The sequence below is a fragment of the Helicoverpa zea genome, chromosome 11 (genome assembly GCF_022581195.2).
Source record: "Helicoverpa zea isolate HzStark_Cry1AcR chromosome 11, ilHelZeax1.1, whole genome shotgun sequence".
NCBI classification, from domain to species: domain Eukaryota; kingdom Metazoa; phylum Arthropoda; class Insecta; order Lepidoptera; family Noctuidae; genus Helicoverpa; species Helicoverpa zea.
The window spans coordinates 7,181,700-7,199,720 of record NC_061462.1 but is presented as its reverse complement, the minus strand read 5'-3'; the positions used below and the strand labels follow the sequence as shown (position 1 = coordinate 7,199,720).

General features: G+C 34.4%; 1 protein-coding gene across 1 annotated transcript; it reads right to left on the bottom strand.

Annotated features, from left to right (window-relative positions):
• Window positions 1-2,033: 2,033 nt before the first annotated feature.
• LOC124634612 lies at window positions 2,034-17,961 on the bottom strand. The gene is made up of 4 exons (XM_047170260.1): window positions 17,287-17,961; window positions 16,596-16,772; window positions 5,137-5,247; window positions 2,034-3,529 (listed from the first exon to the last, which is right to left on the bottom strand). Exons 1-4 carry the CDS (start codon window positions 17,348-17,350, stop codon window positions 3,303-3,305), a joined length of 579 nt encoding a protein of 192 aa, XP_047026216.1. The 5' UTR covers window positions 17,351-17,961; the 3' UTR covers window positions 2,034-3,302.
• Between the last annotated feature and the right edge of the window lie 60 nt (window positions 17,962-18,021).

The window sequence follows — 18,021 nt, the reverse complement described above, 5'->3', positions numbered from 1 at the left end:
AACTCGTTCAATTTTATGACAAAGTTCATAGATTAGATGTGCAAATAGTTTCTATGTGAGATAATTTAAAGCAACAATCTACAAGAGTTATTTCATCTGACCTTCAAGCAAACGAAAGTAAAAATCAACAAACAGAACGTTACCACTCATCGCTGTAGTAACAACTAATTATGTGTATTCATGCAAAACGACAATCTGATGTATGGAACATAATTAACTAGCTATATACTTGAACAAAGGTGTAACCGACATATAGAGTTATGGAGTAGATCGTAACTAAAACTGATGAATTTAGAATTCATCTGAAATTGAGCTTCTCGAGACCGGTACAGCATCATCAATCACTATGAGGATTAGGTCACAATAAGTAACGAGGTTTGTAGGCAATCTGCAATAAGCCATATAGGTCTGCAATTTCCAGTTTTTCTTACACCCAAAAAATATAAATGATACTTACAAATAAAGTGCCTTCCTATGCGAAAAGTATATTTTTTAATCGGTTCCTCAGAACCTAGATCTCAGATCTAGAGATACCCCTGTACTATATAAGTCAACTCTCTTCTAATAATCATCTGACCTAATGGCTACCTACCTCAGAAACTACGCATGCATAAATGACGCAGTCAAGACATTTAATAATTCGTACGACAAATGCTCTAAATTGAAGGTTCTGAAATAATAGCTCAATTGTTTGACTGATTGCATTGTCGAAATATGTTTTTAAGTAACCGTGTTCAAGCACAAAACATTGGACAATACTTATAATTTGAACTTGACATAGATCGTACAAGATATAGACAAATAATAAATAAGAATTAACATTTAATCAAAAGAGATGCGTAGCTTTCTAATTTTGCAAATTACAAGGTTGTAAAGCTACCTAAATTAACGGACAGGATACTCAAATAAACGTTACCTTTAAAGTTATGAAATCTTTTTATTTAAAACTATAGTTAAAGTTCTGTACATTAACTTATGCATATTAGGAAGTATTTAATACAACAGTTTCTCATTATGTTAGGCTTAAATACACATAAACGTAAACATTGTAAGGGTTCATTTGCAAAAGCTTTACAGAGAATAAAAAGTCTGAAGTACTTTCACAAATCCCTAACGTATTTAGGATTAAGGATTTAAATCCTTAATTAATTAACACATACATTGTAATTCTCTTGGAAGAGCCTACTATTTGTGCTTGCTTTTGAAGCGCTTACTTCGTGACACGATTGTCGTTAGTTCAAGTTATATGTGTATTTATGACGTCATAGAATCGAAAGTTTATTTATCTTAATAAGATGCGTACATAATAGTATTTCCCTAAAACAGGCACTTTCCACAAACAAATATGACCTACCGGGCAACAAATTTAATTATAAAAAGACCGGCCAAGTGCGAGTCGGACTCGCGCACAAAGGGTTCCCTACCGATTTATAAAACGGACAAAAAAAACACGTTTCTTGTATGGGAGCCCCCCGAAATATTTATTTAATTCTAGTTTTCAGTATTTGTTGTTATAGCGGCAACAATAATACATCATCTGTGAAAATTTCAGCTCTCTAACTATCACGGTTCATGAGATATAGCCTGGTGACAGACGGACGGACGGACGGACGGAGAAGCGAAAATAATAGGGTCCCGTTTTACCCTTTGGGTACGGAACCCTAAAAACCACAAAGTGAAACATAAATATAATAGAATATATCACAAATAGAGTTACCTTATACCTATTTAAAAATTAGATCTAAATGTACTAAAAAGATTGGCAGGGCTATAGGTACATACAGTTTTATAAAAGAATTGTCTGGGTATAGCTGCAACCTGGACACTCTTATTCCAAAGAGTCAAAGCATTGATGCTTGTGGTATTTCATTGTTTGAACCTAGTCTTTTCTCCTCCGTGGTTTGAACGAAATGCTTTATATTAGAAAGTCTAAATGAATCCTTTCATTGAATAGGTCTTTTCTAGCTTAAGAAATATATAAAACAATTCAGATGGCAGGCCTAGGCTAAAGTATATTGAAGTATCGTATTTTCCTAACTACGTCAGAATCAGCTTCCAGTTTACTGAATGCAGCTAAGTATCAACATTTTACATGGAGCGACTGACTTAACTAGGCTGAGCTAGGCTCTTCAACCCAAACAAGGAGTCAACTTGAAAAACAGAACTTCAAAATACTGGCCAACTCCACGAATTCTTAATTGTCGATCAACAACAAACTCTAAACATCTGCAGATTTTGGTCCACCATTGCAGTTTGTCCTTTTGGTCATTAAAATACTGAATCAACTCAGTAAATTTTGTCATTCCTTTGCAGGGTAATGAAATGTTAAAGTGAAATCTAGACATTTTTTATCAGATTTTATATTCGTACATACGCACTAAGCATAGTAAAAAAGCCGAATTGGCAGTGAACTCCCTAACTGATCTAGAGACTGTATTGCTATGGACAAAAACACCAAAAGTAAGTATAATACATTCTTGGATTTTCTGTTTGCTTACTGTTAACTTAACAGACAGGTCTTTCCTTCTTATTGTTAATTGAAACACTTTAGATTTGCTTTAAATAGATACAAATAATATTTCAATAACAAACAATTGATAGAACAATGTATTGAGATATTAAAGAATATAAATGTAATGAAACATCTGAAACTCTTTAATGCATAGTGTGCCAAAATTATTTCTGGATTATTGATTCCAAAATATGATTTAAAATTTTAAGATATCGACGAGGACATTAAGAGAATATGCTTGAGCATATTCTTTAATCGTTCCAAGTCGATGAAATATCACTTTATATGATACTATAATAAGTACATAATACATATATAATGTATATTTTATTTTATCTATACTTAAAACTATACACTCTATTGAGTAGGGTTATCCTAATATCGACGAAAATATGAGTTGCCAGATTCTTGCAGTAACTGGGTACCTACGAGTTTTTACTGGGGATGTCCCACACTTTTTAACAGGCTGTGCTCTATTAAGTTTACAGGTTATCTCGTGTACTTGATTCGAAATAATCCAATCCCTATTACTATACTTCAATTTACACTACCGCCTGGCGAACTCGTTAGTGATACTCCCATGGCCAATAAGGAGGGCGGGACGTAGGTGGGTCCCGCGTACCTGTTATCACCTCCGCTCCTCACGTGGATCATGATAGTGTCCTTAACGAGCTTGCCAAGCTATAGTAACAGTTGAAAACAAATAAAGAGGTAAACTTGAATTTAGAGCACTTTTTAAAAATAAAAACAACTGGCAACTCATAAAAAAAAACTATCTACACAACAATATTTACAAGAATATTTCTGACAACAGCTTCTTATCTATGAGGCGATGAGGTTTGGGTTTGGTGGTCTTCCTTCTGCGATAGAGGCGAGCATTGAGGCGGTATAGTGCGGGCGACAGTGCACAGCGCACGTTGAACCACCAGTCGCACGACGCCACGGCCTGAGAGAACACCGTGCCGTTGGGGCACAGGAACGATGCTTGACGGCCGTCGATGTCGCAGTAGTGCCATGCTGGAAAATGAGTCAAATAATTAATCAATCTTATATCTGGAAAGGCATAGAATATGTAGGTGTCATAACCTTGGCTAATATGTAATGCAGTGATTTCCTAAAGGGTATAAGCTCCCTTTTGAAGAGGAGCTGTTCAAGGGAAGCATTTCCCGTAGAGCCATAAAAAGAACATGTTATATTATGAAGAAACTAATTTTGGGAAGAAAATATGAACTACCTCAACTACGTACTGTCAATCTGTAAAAATTGTAATCAATGTTTCTTATACATGACAACTTGAAGATTTTGGGAACCTCCGATTTGTAGGAAAAGGATTTAAATCAGTAAGTTGGTCAATATGATTATGAGAATACAACGGTCACATGTGACTCATATCAGATATAAGGTTAACTAATACTGATCGATATAACTGCTAACATTGACAAGTGTCACATAGTAACATTGCAATTTGTCCTACGAATATAAATCACTATTGCCTTTATACACATAATTTTTATCGAGTACTTGACAAGTTTTTACTCTGCAGTAACTTAAATTCCTGGTTCATAGAATTATGCATCAAGTTTTTCTTTTAAAATAGTTTGTATGAAATGATGGCTCTCTCTGTATGGAAAGACGTAATACTACTTTCAGGTATCTAGGATTACCAAGTTCCGTAATAGAACTTAAGCAATAGTTAGATTCGATTTTGTTAACAATTTATTTTTTATTCAGAGCCATAATCTAGATCTCTATCTTCATTAATGTGACATTTGTTATTTTAAATTGACAATAATTAACTAATTAATTAGAACAGATTCAATTATAAATTCAAAAATTATCAAAATGTGTAAATGAGGACTATTTTAATTAAACGACTATGGGAGCTTCCTCAATGTTCAAGTTACAAGCAACATAAGTCAAGTGATTCATCGCCTGAACTTATAATAAGGAAGTTATTGACTAATAACTTAGCTGCTCATCATTTGATTTTATCGATATGAAAATAACATTAACATATAATAAATTAGCAGACAGACTAGATATTATTAAATAAAATATTAAACTAAGTGCTTGTTTTTTATCAACAGGATTCACGTTTTGACCCACCATTTCATGTCGAGATCATGTTCCGGGTTATTTGTTATAATTATCTGACCTCAATGTATCTTAAGGTCACTGTGGTAGATCATTACAGCAGCAACGGCCAAGGTCTAAGCCACAGAATCGCAAAAGCTTTTGTTCTGAAGATAGAACCAAAAAGATGAACACCTACACCGATCATAATTAATTTTATTTATCTGTTTATTTTTTGCCGATTTATTATATCAAGAAGAATGAATTAAACTCCGCCTACTTCGATCCTATGATTTATTAGGTGATTAACATCTTGTATTTCAAGAATAGAGGCTTAGGCTACACAATAGAATGCCATCACGTTAATCAAGACTTAAGTGTTATGAAAACGTATTTGACAAATTATAAATAAAAACGCTTTAGGCAATTAATGTTAGTAACTATGTCAATCATGGAACATGACAGCTAGTGAGATAAGGGCGCAGGATTGCAACAATCGCCATTTTTTGGCATTGTTCTTGACTGTCGTTTGTTTCTGTTGTGACAGTTACCTTGGCAACGAGTCTCCATGTCCGCGAAGAAACCCGGGTAAGGTTGATCGTCGCAGTAGAAGTTGGTGTATGGCACTGCTCCCAGCACCGGGTAGTCAGTTCCTGGTTTTCCTGAAATTAACGAAATGGTGAATTAAAAATTATGTTTTTAAAACTTTAAATTAACTTGATGTCGTTGATGTCTTTTATATGGGAAAAAAATCTATTAAACCGACAATGGATTACTTTAATTTATACGTTGTCAACACTGTGATTATGTTGGTTTAGTGACCCATAACCGTAACCGTGATAACTCCAGCTTTTGGTAGTAGATGCAGAATCGATAACCACTAATAAAATGCGACATACTGAAAAAAAAAGAAAAGTTTCCCACTTCGTTTTCATGCGTAATTATGTAGAGGCAACAATGACACACACCTGTTTACATTCAATTTTATGACAGTCCTATTTTCTTTATTTCCTGTTTACCAAAAATCATGAAGTACAGTTCAAATCAAGGATTTACGGTACAAGTAAATTAAGTCCAAAATTATTAATTGGTCTCAAAATTACCTTAACATTGAAATATGAGTATATTTTCATTTTTATATAGTGTTGTTTATCTTGATGGAAACTCGTTTAATATAGAACTGAACTACACTATATTAAGCTACATTTAACGAACGTGTTTTTGGAGGTCAAAGGTGCCTAGTTCCCACATAGATCGACCTGGCCGCACCCTTTGGACAGCAGCCATATAAATGAAATACGAGTACCTACCTGTATTAAATCTATCAATTACTTTCAAAATTCACACGCTTTTATATCTTAAAGATCTTACTAGGTACTTTTTATATGACAATTTTGGAATCTATCCATCATTGAATCTATTATTCATTTGATTCTGAAATCATTTCTTTGATTGATCATTAAAATTGATTATGTTATCATTTATTTCAGCAACATCATGAATAACAGTAGGAAGTAATTTCATTTTTACAATCTAGACTCTCGTCTATCGAATTCGTGGGAAATGATCGCCCGGCTCGATCACGATCGACTCTTGCGCATATTAGGCCGTTCCCGGTAGTTATACAGATAACGAAAGTTCGCTTGCTGTGACGACTTTCACTTTGAACACTACGTACTTAGAATTCTCGATTGTGCCAAATAGGATCCCAGTCTTAATGATTTGTGCTGATTTACGATTATTGGGAAATCAGAAAATATAGTCCATACAAGCTAGTACATTCACCTCTAACCCCCATCAGTTTATACCAGTGACTGCAATTACAGTATGCATAGGAAGAACACAGAACCGCAACTTACGCAATTATAGAATATGGATTTCATTACGAAACATTATCGAACTTAATTTGTTCAATTAAATTAATATGTATGTACATAGAAAGGCAGTCTTCATTGCTTTACCTGAAGAAGGATTAACATAAACGCGTAGGTTAAAAGCTGAGAAAACGTTTACGTAATTAAAACGTTCAGAATTACTTTAACGGTATACGCTTTGAATGAATAGGTACTTATGATATTCAGGTTACAGTAAATCGAACACTTGTTATAATATGTTGTCATACCATTGTAAGGCAAACATAGAACATAATGTATTTGATAATAAACAATATCAAACTGTACTCGTATAGGTAAAGTAAGTAATAGTAGAAGTAATCCCACCCAAAACAAAAATGTGAAAGGCTGCCAAGTTCGATTATATGAGAATGCTTCGCCTATAAAAGAAGTGAGATCTGAATAAGTACCAAGTTCCAAACACATACCTCAGTTAAAAATAGTTACTTTTTAATGATATTACTTGGCAAGTTTTCACACACCTTGTTATAAACCTACTAAACGCAATGAATCAAGTATATAATTTTCTATTAAAACTTGCCCTCAACAAACTCAAGACCTACACTAGGTATATTAATGAAATTTTGTATTTTAGATAAGTGAGGGGGTCTCAACAGATGCTAGAAATTTGATATGCGTAAATAAAATAGATTTTGAGTTATAGGGGGGTCGAATTTGGCCCGAAATGGTTCGTGTAATATAACCCACGGCCGGTGTGTCGCTTTTTTTGCTCGAACTTGGCGGACACACTGCCGTGTGTCTAGATGGCATTATTCAAGTAAGTTTAATTAAATTCATATACTTTGAATTTTATAGTAAGTACTACTTATGCGTAAATGACTAAATAAATGTAGCTTTTAAAGTGTCAACGTAAGATCTATGACGAATTAAGGCGGGAAGGCGCTGTTGCATGCTGTTGGCTATACAATTTAATTTCTTATCTAGCACTTCTACCTACCCTGTTATTAAAAAGGCGTTAAATCACTGTTAATTGTTACTCTTAAGAAAGACTTATAAACCATTTATAAGTTGGAGTCATATCCGAATAAATTATATTATTGATCAGATAATAACTAGCACTATGTGTAAGATTATTTAGGCCCTTCTTCAATAACAACATAAATGTCCGTTTTCCGTAAGAAAGTCACTTGTTTACTATAAAATTTTACTTAAAAATTCTTAATTGAAGTTGATTCAAGATAACTGACGTTTATGTAGCAGTCATGTCAAGAGTTTAAAATATTTTGAGAAAAGATAGGTTTATTTATACGTAATTGATACATACACCTGCACAGCACACCTGCATATAGGAATTTGTCTAGAATATTTGGAGAAAGTTGAAGTTTGAAGTTTATGTTGTTAGGCATAGTTAAAAACTTGCATTTCAAATAAATTTAATGATTCTGGTAAAGGTTGACGCAACTGCGCTGTTATGTAAGTCTAGGAACTGCAGTATTGTATACATTGTATGTATAAATGCAAGTAAGTCATCTTAAAGGTCGAAGTTCGAAGCGGTTTCTGCGTTCGGCTAGTTCTCTAGTCTACTTCAAATATCTTGGCGCACAACGTACGTACCTATAACATTGACATTTAAGTAAAAAGTTTGGACATAAATGGTACTTAACAACTTGTTTTGTTATATAATTTAAATAATGTAATTAATTATCTTCTTCATTTTTTGTTTAACGCTAAATTCGATTGAAATTAATTTGTCGTGACATCATATTCAACAGTAGGTATCGGATCGCAATAGAGCACTTTAAATGTGTCAACGAATTTCAGCATAAAATAAGACATTTTCAAATGTGCACATTTTAACATTGATCACTGGAATTAAATCATATAAATTGAAATTTGTATCGAAGATGGTGAGCTGTGATTGATTACTTTCATGAAGTTTTGTATTTAATTAAGAGGTGCCTTGAGATATTATCATTCAATGGAATATCTCCGTAAATTAAAATTCTTAGATATTGTACTACGATTGTTAAGTGATTAAAGACAAAAATTAATGACGATGATTGATGTAATGATTGTTTTTCGACTACAATATAGGCGGAGTCAGGGGCAACTACTCTCAATAAGTAATAGTGTACTATCATTTGTTGAAGGTCTATAATATAATTAACTATAGTTAAAGCTAGCTCCAACCGCAAGCAAAACCTCATGCTGTCCAAACATTAAGAGGACGAATTGGAATTTTTGGCGCCAAGGATCTCAATTTTTCTCAGTAAATACAAAACGGATCAAAATACAACTTGGTTACCTGAAAGTTCATGATATAAACCTTATTTTGTTAGACTTCAAAACATGATTAGGTAACTTTTATAACAGAGAAAAATATATCAAACATACCTCTTTTTAAAAAGAGATTCACATATTATGGGCAAACGGGACCGATTTAAGCCTCTTAACTTTTTTAGTAGTTGAGTATATACATACTCTTTAAAATTGTGGAAGGAATTTTTATCAAATTATCATTTCTAAATAATAAAATTACCAAACCATTTTGTCGCTTACGACTTTTAGTTATAAGCTAGCGCGCGTATTGTTATCCTCGAGCCGCTCAGACGCTCCGACCCCTTTTGGCGCTTTAGGTGCGCGTGCCGGTAATGGAATTATTGTCGCCTTAAGCTCATACGCATAACTTCACGTCAATTTCTAGCCAGTCTTTCTTAATGAAGTAATAAAGTCAATGATTAGATCAGACAATTAATTATTCTGCAAGAAGCATGAAACCCAGGACAAGTATGCATTTGCATACATATGTTGATACAGGTAGGTATATAAGTAGGTACATACATTCAATTTCGTATGAAAGGCACGCTTTGATGATTCTATCACTTGCAGTTTGTAGGTAGGTGAGTATTATTGTAACTTTGCAATGCATCGCATGCACGCAATGTTTTATTATATTCGGAATTGTTTTTATATCTTCTGCCTTGTTCCCAGATCACGTATCACCCAGTTATCCTTCCATGACAGATAAAAAATAAAAGATGGTCTAGTATTACGTGACCGAACAAGAATCTGCCGGGCAGCGCATAAAAGTTCATCCTACATAAATTATATGTATAGAATAGACATATGTCTATGATGATCTAACAGATGCTAAAAGTTTGAAATCTCGATATCTGTTGGACTCGTAACGTGGTTGCATTATGTTTTGTGATCATGATGATAAATTACTGATATCTGACGTAATGGGCCGGTAAACGGTTGCTATTACAGGTACCTATGACCATATAAAGAGTGTAGTGTGCTGCTAACAAGAGATGTTATGTGGAATCTCACGATACAAAACGCTAGTGTTTTGTTTCAGATTTGGTAGCCTGCAAGATACTCAAATTGGAGTCTTGCATTGAATTGAAGTGGAGTGAATTATGGCTATAAAAAAATATATGTATAGCTCGATAAAAATGACGTAACTATATTATGTAAGAACACCAAAATTCCGGAATTGAATGACCTATTCCAAGCACAAGGCTGTGTAACCAAAATAAACTCTAAATACTTCCTTCCAAAATCAATTATCACATATCTGTTATATTAAACAAGTCATTCATGGATATTGGAAAAAAATATTAATGTGCTAAGGTCCCAAGTGTCACGTGGTTCATCGAAGTGCGAAATGAAGTGACCCTACCGAACTTACTATATAAGCGAGGACAGGTTGAAACAAGGTCAGTACCGTTTACATAATAATTTGTTGTACGCGATGATAATTTTTTGGTAACATTTAACATTGACAATGAAAATCGATCCGCGACTTGATTCTCGAAACATCCTAATCGTATGCGGATATAAGAAATCGTCACCATCATTTAAACAGATGGAATTTGTACAAGGTAGAAGGTTTTTATAATTATCATGTAATAATCGTATACAGATCCCCACATAAAAAATACCAATCTAATGAGATTAGTATTTTTCAGTCAGAAACTTTTATGGCAGGCCTAAACTTAACAACTAGCTAACTGGCTTTTAAACTACCACCCAAAAACATTCTTAAACAACGAAACCTTCGGCAGATTTAACTGACTTGCGCGGACGCAACAAAGCACAATACATAATAGAAGAGGTGTTCTAAGTGTTAGTGCTTGTTTAAATATTGCTCATTCGATTACTCTGGCATTTAAATCATCGACTCAAATAATGTTCTTACTGGTGTATGAGATAATATCATGTTTATTGTACATCTTTAAAACCGAAACCGGCTCTACAGGATTCACAAATAGAATAAAACTGAATATGTATGACTTTGGATGTCATCCTTCGGAAAAAAAATGGGGTAAACAGAATTCTGTAATTGATTATTATTAACTAATTATGTTCGTAAAATAGAACCTGAGTAAATAAATGGGATGAGACACCATATAGGTCATATACCGAGTTAGTTAGCTAAGAAGGCCTTACAATTAATAAATAAAATATTACTACTTATTTATATCATTTTGCTAAATGAGATCTGTCATACTGTCAGGGGCAATAGGAGGTTCGGACAGTCCTAAACGTTATCTTTATCATTAATAACAGCCACATCGATGATATGAGGCACGCGTGGCGCAACGCAGTTATACCCAGTGGCGCAAGCGCAGTCGGCAGTGACGCGGCGATACTTCGAGTAGACATGTAGACATACCAACTTATTCAAATACCGCATTTTGTATTCTATTCACGTACCAAAAAGGCTTATTTTGAAGGTCATCGAAATGAAACATAAGACGATTTTAAGTCACATTAATAAAACGCCATGAGAGGCTTATAAATGAAAGCGTTATTTATTTTAATGGCCTTTTAACTGGGCTTAACCTCATTCATAATTTTGAAGTCAAAGGCATAACAATATGGACCGTGCAATTTATAAATATAAATAAACAACGTTTAGTAAAATTAGTTGTGTATGATAAAAGCTGGTATGCAGGTTGTGCGGGTCAAACGCGTCTTGTGCATAAATATGAATTATGGTGATATCGGTGTAATCTTATAGCTATTGTTCGCCCACATAACTTGGCTCGCCAATTATACCTCAATACCTCAACCATTGTTTTAAAGTCATTCAAAAATACGTGATCAAAGGAAATAATAACTGCTTAATGACATTGTAATGTTATGTTATATAATTGAACAATATTATTAATCTGCTTAATTTTATTAGAATCTGTTACTGCTAAACAATTAATTAAATTTTATTCATGCACAGATTCACAAACACAGATTCAGACACTAAAGACGATAAACATAAATCTACTTATAAAGAAAAACCTTCTTGGTATCTTCTCAATATTATAAGTATAAGAAAACTTTGGAGCAGGAAATCCGAATCCAAGATGTTACTGTTTCTAGGACCCTAATGTATCCTTCAGTGGTCATCAAACTTTCCTTGGATTCTTATTATTAACAGTAATTTCATATAATTGTGTTCATGTCTCGTTATGGTTGCCCACTTGGCTCGGAACCAGTTTGCTGGCTAATTTTAAACATTTTTATAAAATTGCTAGTGTGGATCCAAATAAAAACAAAAGGGTACAATTTATGACCTACGATCCGTGGAGTCTGGAATATTCATAGCTTAAGCAAGGAGGTTGAATGCATGCTTACCTTTTCAAAATCTTATTTATGAAAATAAATTGATGTTCGTTAGCCTGACTAAAACTCAAGAATGGATGGACCGATTCGGCTTTTTTTGGTTTTTAAAATGTTTGTAGAGGTCCAGGGAAGGTTTAAGCGAGGTTTAATTTATCGAGGCAATGTCTAGTTACAGTGATAAAGAGGCTTATTTCGAGCAATCAAGTTGAATAGACGTGTTGATGGATGTATAACAGATTAGTGTTGTGCACACACATGACTGCCTTCATGTCGACCTCAGACCACGGACAGAATGTCAGGGCGATTTGCTCAAACGGCTACAGCCTAAGTAATCGGAGCTCACCTCTTAGCAATCGGCGAATTTTAATCAATTACACACATCTTACTGCAGTCGGATTATATAAACTGACTTCAAATATGTTATGTGTTAGTACAGGTAAGGCTTTACGATATCATAACTTCGTCTTCCTTTATCGTCATTATTACTTTATATGAAGTATAGTAAAAAGTTTAAACAGCAACTACTGAATAAAGATAAATTGCATCCACGCCAATGATATCGAAACAAGGCAAACCTGATCACTCAATTAATTTAAAACAGTGTAAAACTATTCAGGCGTGAAAATATAAACAACAATTGGTAACTTAATTTACGGACGAAATATTAATTTATACGTTACAAAGATTGTTAAGTATGTGCAGTAGTGAGACTTTCATAAAGGAAAATCTACTGCAGGCAGGCTTATTTGAACGTAAATTTATGACAAAATGTCCTTTTCATCTTTTTCCTCAATTCAGACTCGACAAAACAATATTCTTTTCTGGTATTAGTATACCATAAGCCACCATAGGCAATAGGCTTGTTTACTAAAAGAACGTGTAAGTAGGACGTTTAATTCTTTGTAGCTTTCTTTGGTTGCTGGAAGTAATTAGTCATAATTAATACCTCACATTGTATTTGTTACAATAGAAAAACCCTGTCTTGTGCACAGATACGATCAATTATGAAGTACTAAAACAATAGATGTGAGTATAAAGGCAAGTAAAGAAATATTTTGTCTATCGTAGAAGCCTTCCCAGTATACCAGTCAACGGGTTCTCGATGACAGATTTTATCGAACAGGTGCATTAGGATATAACGAAATTATTCATCAAATAAGTGCAAACATTGAAGAAATCGCATTTTACAGATGTTGGGACCATTAATAAAAGAATAGAGAAGAGTAAACACAGAAAAATAACAAAGAAAAGAGTGGGTGGGTAGGTAGCTCCTTACGCAGACAAGAACTTTGTAAAGCCAGCTGGTGTAGTAGTAGTCGCAAGCATAGCCAAGAGTACTCTATTAATAAATAAATGTATTTTCTCTAAAGAATACTTTCCGTAAACCAGTCCTGTAGAAATGGCATGCAGAAAAATATGTGTGTGATGAGTAGAATGCTGTACCTATATAAAGAGAGCCAAAGATGCATGTTGTATAGTACTTTAATTCCCATATAATAACTGTTATTGAAATGCAAGCTTTCATCGTTCTTCTATGGAGCAGAGCATGCTAATGAATTACGCAACTGGCCGATTTATGTTCGTTGCCCCAAAGCCGTGCGCTATGATTGCGACCTCGTGCATTCAGCAGTACCACTGAATATAGTTAGATATGTATGTGTGACTGTATGTGTGCGTGTGTGAAATGATAGTACAATTAAGAGCTAAGGCACAGCGTAAAAGTGAGTCAAAATCTCGAGAGAACAAGGCTGCTCAAAGCACGTTGCCATAGTCAAGACAAGGCCTTCAACGGAACAATTCAGAGCATTCATATCCATTCAGTACAGTAAGCAAGATAAGAATGACTATATCTTCTGTGATCTAAATAGAAAAATGATAGTCTTTATATTCCCTTTATTTCGGAATGTGCTTAATTGTAATCAATAAATCATGTAAACGTCCAGCGATTAGTAAGCAGACAATTGTTATGAAGTAACTATTAATATTTCAAAGCCGCACGAGCACCTAATTACATATTGAGGTAAGCATACAGCTGGCACGACGGTGTGCAACGCGAGGAGTTGGTAAGATATAGGTACAATTTAGTTAATAAATATTCAGAAAGCACTTCAAACTTCTCGTGCCTTTCGATAAAGAGTGAAGGGCTCTGCCAAAACTTTTGGTAGGTACCATTTTTCGCGACTAACAAGGAAGATTTCTGGAATGCTTTTTCACTACTTATTAAATAAATTTTCTTTCATACGCGTGTAAAGGTTTTCATTTGTAATTCAAATTCTCTATCTTTGAAAAGGTTGTTTTACTGATCTATGAAAAACTTTCGAGTGAAAAGTCACATCATTAAATATTCCATTACTGGTCCGTTTATTTTTTATGTTCTGTTTTCTTTTCAGTCAGACTAAGGTGCGTTCCCATAGCTCAGTATATTCCACATTAATTTTTTACTTAATGCACTGTAACAAAAATCGGATGTTTTGTCGAATCTCAGGCTCTAGGAACTTCCTAATATGGCTAAAGAATTTGCGATACAGTCACGTAAATGGGATCGTAACAGCTTTAGTTTTCGTGAATCGTGATGTTACTTATTATTAAACTGCCATAACTTCAAGGTGAGTTAATACGTTATATAATTGCATTAGCATTTATAATGGCATATTATGTATTTGGAAGTTTTTCTTACATAGTCCAATTAAAATTAGCGCCGGCAATCTTATGTATCAAACCTTTTACATTTCCATCAACACATCAGACTAATCTGGGAATGATGCAAACTAATTAACTATTCAGAATATTTAGGTATTACTAATATATTGAAATCTTTAAACCTAGAATTGTGAATTTATCATTTATAGCGTTTTACATAAATATAAGTACATCCCACAGATTAAGCAAGATTCTCAAAATAACGCAGCCTGGAAGTCAGTAAAGTAGTAGCAAGAATGTCATTCTGCTGGGTCTAGAACATGCGAAATTACCTTAACTCGGAACGAAATACCTAAGAAGTACCTCTAATACGTACGTGTAATTAATGCTACAAATAGAGAAACTTCTGCCTTATGTAATGGTTACATTAACGACTCTCATTTCCATGGATCTGTGTAACCTGTTTCACTTTATCATGATGTTTTTTTTCTATATCGTGACAGAATAATACTTGAACTTTTAAAATTAGATAAAAAATTAAAGGCATTATCTTTTATCTTTAAACAATTAATAGACATTTCAAGATCCCCCATACATGTCAATAAACTTTAAATGTCGAGGCCAAAAATCCGTCTACATTTACCCGACTATTACATTAAACAATGATACTTCTGTCATTACTTAAAATTCTTTGATAGATAAATAGACACAGGAAAAGCAAAATAGCGGTTACTCGGATAGACCGAATTAGTATGGTTTTAGAGACATTTGGTTGGTTAAATCCATATTCTAGTATCGTTTTCTATTCATTATTGTGATACATGCTACTTACTACTCTTGAATTCTTAGGGGCAGTACTAGTGCCATACTTATCTACTACTTAGTTTTGATCAAAAGTTATTTATTGTTCAACCTTGCCTTATATGACCAATTTCTTGGAATACTATGTTAATTTCCATTTTTTTTAAATAACCTTTGTTGTCCCACTGCTGGGCAAAGGCCTCCCCCATAGCCTTCCATCTGTCCCTATCGGTCGCCATTTGTGACCAGTCTTTGTGGAAGTTGTCTAGGTCCTCTCTCCAGCGTTTTCTTGGTCTTCCTCTTGGTCTACCTAATTCCCATTAAATTAACGTAATTGATGGGCATCCAAAAAACTGTCCAGTTTTTCTAGACAAACATAATTTAGATACATACACAAGGTATTCAATTAACTTTACCTTATAATTTTCATCCAAAAGCAGTCAATATAGCCAAAATTCTATTCAAAATTAAACTTAACGATAATCGCAAAATAATAGTTACCCTAATAAATGCCTAATAAGTACGAATATTTGTCTTCGTCGTCAGCGGTCTGTAAGTAAACTGATGATTTGTAGCAAATTAGAGTCTAATAATGAGACACCGACCGCAAAAACTTTGATGACGTTTTGTTAATAATTTATAAGTTTAAATTAAACGCGTACCTAATTTGTTTTGGTACTTGTCAATTTATCTTTTGAGCTGGTAATGATCGCATTTGAAAATGGGAGTAGTGATGAATCATGAAGAAGGTATAGGTAATCATAGATAATGTTGTCTACTTATCTACTACATGATTCTTGTAACGGATGTCGTAGGTTACAATATTAGATACCTACTTTGAGACACATTTTGCAGTAATATTGCTTCACGTTACGGTCACAATATTTCTTCTATATTGTAGGTACAATATCGAGTTTGAGTGAACTTACTTTACGGTTTCTGTCTGTAGATAAAAATTTTGAGAAAGATCACCTTTTGCCGTTCAGGGTATCTATCTTTCGAGAACTCTACTGGAATAGGTAATATCGCACAACATAATAGGTACAAACATAAAATCCGAACAAGTACATATCCATAGACACACTTACCAGGTATTGCCATTCCAAGTTCTAGATACTCCTTCACAGAAGGGCTGAGGAATGCCGGCGGTGCAGGGGCGGCCCCGGGCTCAGGGTCTGGTGCATCTAATGCCTGTGCAGGTTCCCGGGATACAGGGCCACTGTCAGCTCGCACCCGCTTCACCCGGCTGCCATCTTCAGACCCTCCTGGAATTTCAAGAGATTCCTGAAGGTATCTTATAGGAATGAGTAGAGTAGCAGGTTTCGAGGATATTTATTAGGAAATGATTTCACAGAAATCAGAGGTTTTTGTAGTTGATGATGTTAGTTTATCAGTCAGTATCAAAAACGTTAGTTTAAGACAAAACGAGATCTCAGTATTGAAGACAAAATGTTTGATAAATCATTTCATATGCTATGCTGTGCGTGTAAGTCGAAGGATAGACTATTTATTCTACGGGATTGAGAATAATCATCGTAAAATTAATAATATTGTTGGTCAATCAATTAATTACGCAAAATAGCGAAATCTGTAAAACTTTGCTCTTAAATTATAATAAGATAGTACAAAAAACGTTTTTTGACCTTTCGAGAGATGTTCTTGTGAAACTTCTTTAGCACTGCTAAAACAATATCTACAATATTAATACCTTCGCTGTTGCTGAAAGCCGATTTAAATTCTAAATACGTCGAAATTAAGACAAAAAGCTGATTTGCTTACCAGTTATCACGAGTATAGACAGCAGCACAGTTGTAAATAAACTAAAAACCTTTCTTCCAGACATTTTTAATACTTAAACAATCTTTATATACAAATTAAATCACCAAAACATATGTAAACGCATGTTTAACTCAACCGTGTCACAATCGAAAAGGCTTCAGTCGGCATTGAAGTAGATTGAAGGTCTCAGAAAAGGATTGACGAATTTCGTAATATCTCTTATGGTTAACGTAGTTGATTAATAACCGCGGCGGACGCGAGTTTATGTATACGGATTTACTTTTCTTGCATAGCGGTACAATTCGACGTGCGCTTTCGAAGGCAGCCGAGCGCGCAATGTTCATGCAACGCGCATAACATGAAGATTCTATTCTAAGAGCCAAGCTGACCTCTAAACTTCGTCGACGACTGTATGACACCATGGGAATTTTCTAAACTCAAAATAGCGGTCCTTGCGAACAGTATATACCTTAATTTTTAACTATGCACCAACCTACCTATACTTATAGATAGAGGTAAATACTTCCCAAAATAAAATAGGGATCAGGGCAGGAACTCAGTAAGAAGAAGAAGAATCCAGTAATGAAGGAACTGAACTACGTCTACACCGTACTGAAACGCAACAGAACATCCTGGGGCTCGATTCTGCCAATTTTACTTAAGCGACATAATAATAATAAATAATAAGCTCCGCAGGGCATCTGAGGCGGATGACGGGGAGTAGCGATCCCGCGG

Excerpts from the sequence above, each read along its gene's own strand:
- LOC124634612 (XM_047170260.1), bottom strand. The coding sequence starts at position 17,350 with ATGTCTGGAAGAAAGGTTTTTAGTTTATTTACAACTGTGCTGCTGTCT. Across the intron at positions 5,248-16,595 it reads ACTTGGAATGGCAATACCTG|GAAAACCAGGAACTGACTAC; the intron begins GTAAGTGTGTCT and ends CGTTAATTTCAG. Across the intron at positions 3,530-5,136 it reads CATGGAGACTCGTTGCCAAG|CATGGCACTACTGCGACATC; the intron begins GTAACTGTCACA and ends CTCATTTTCCAG.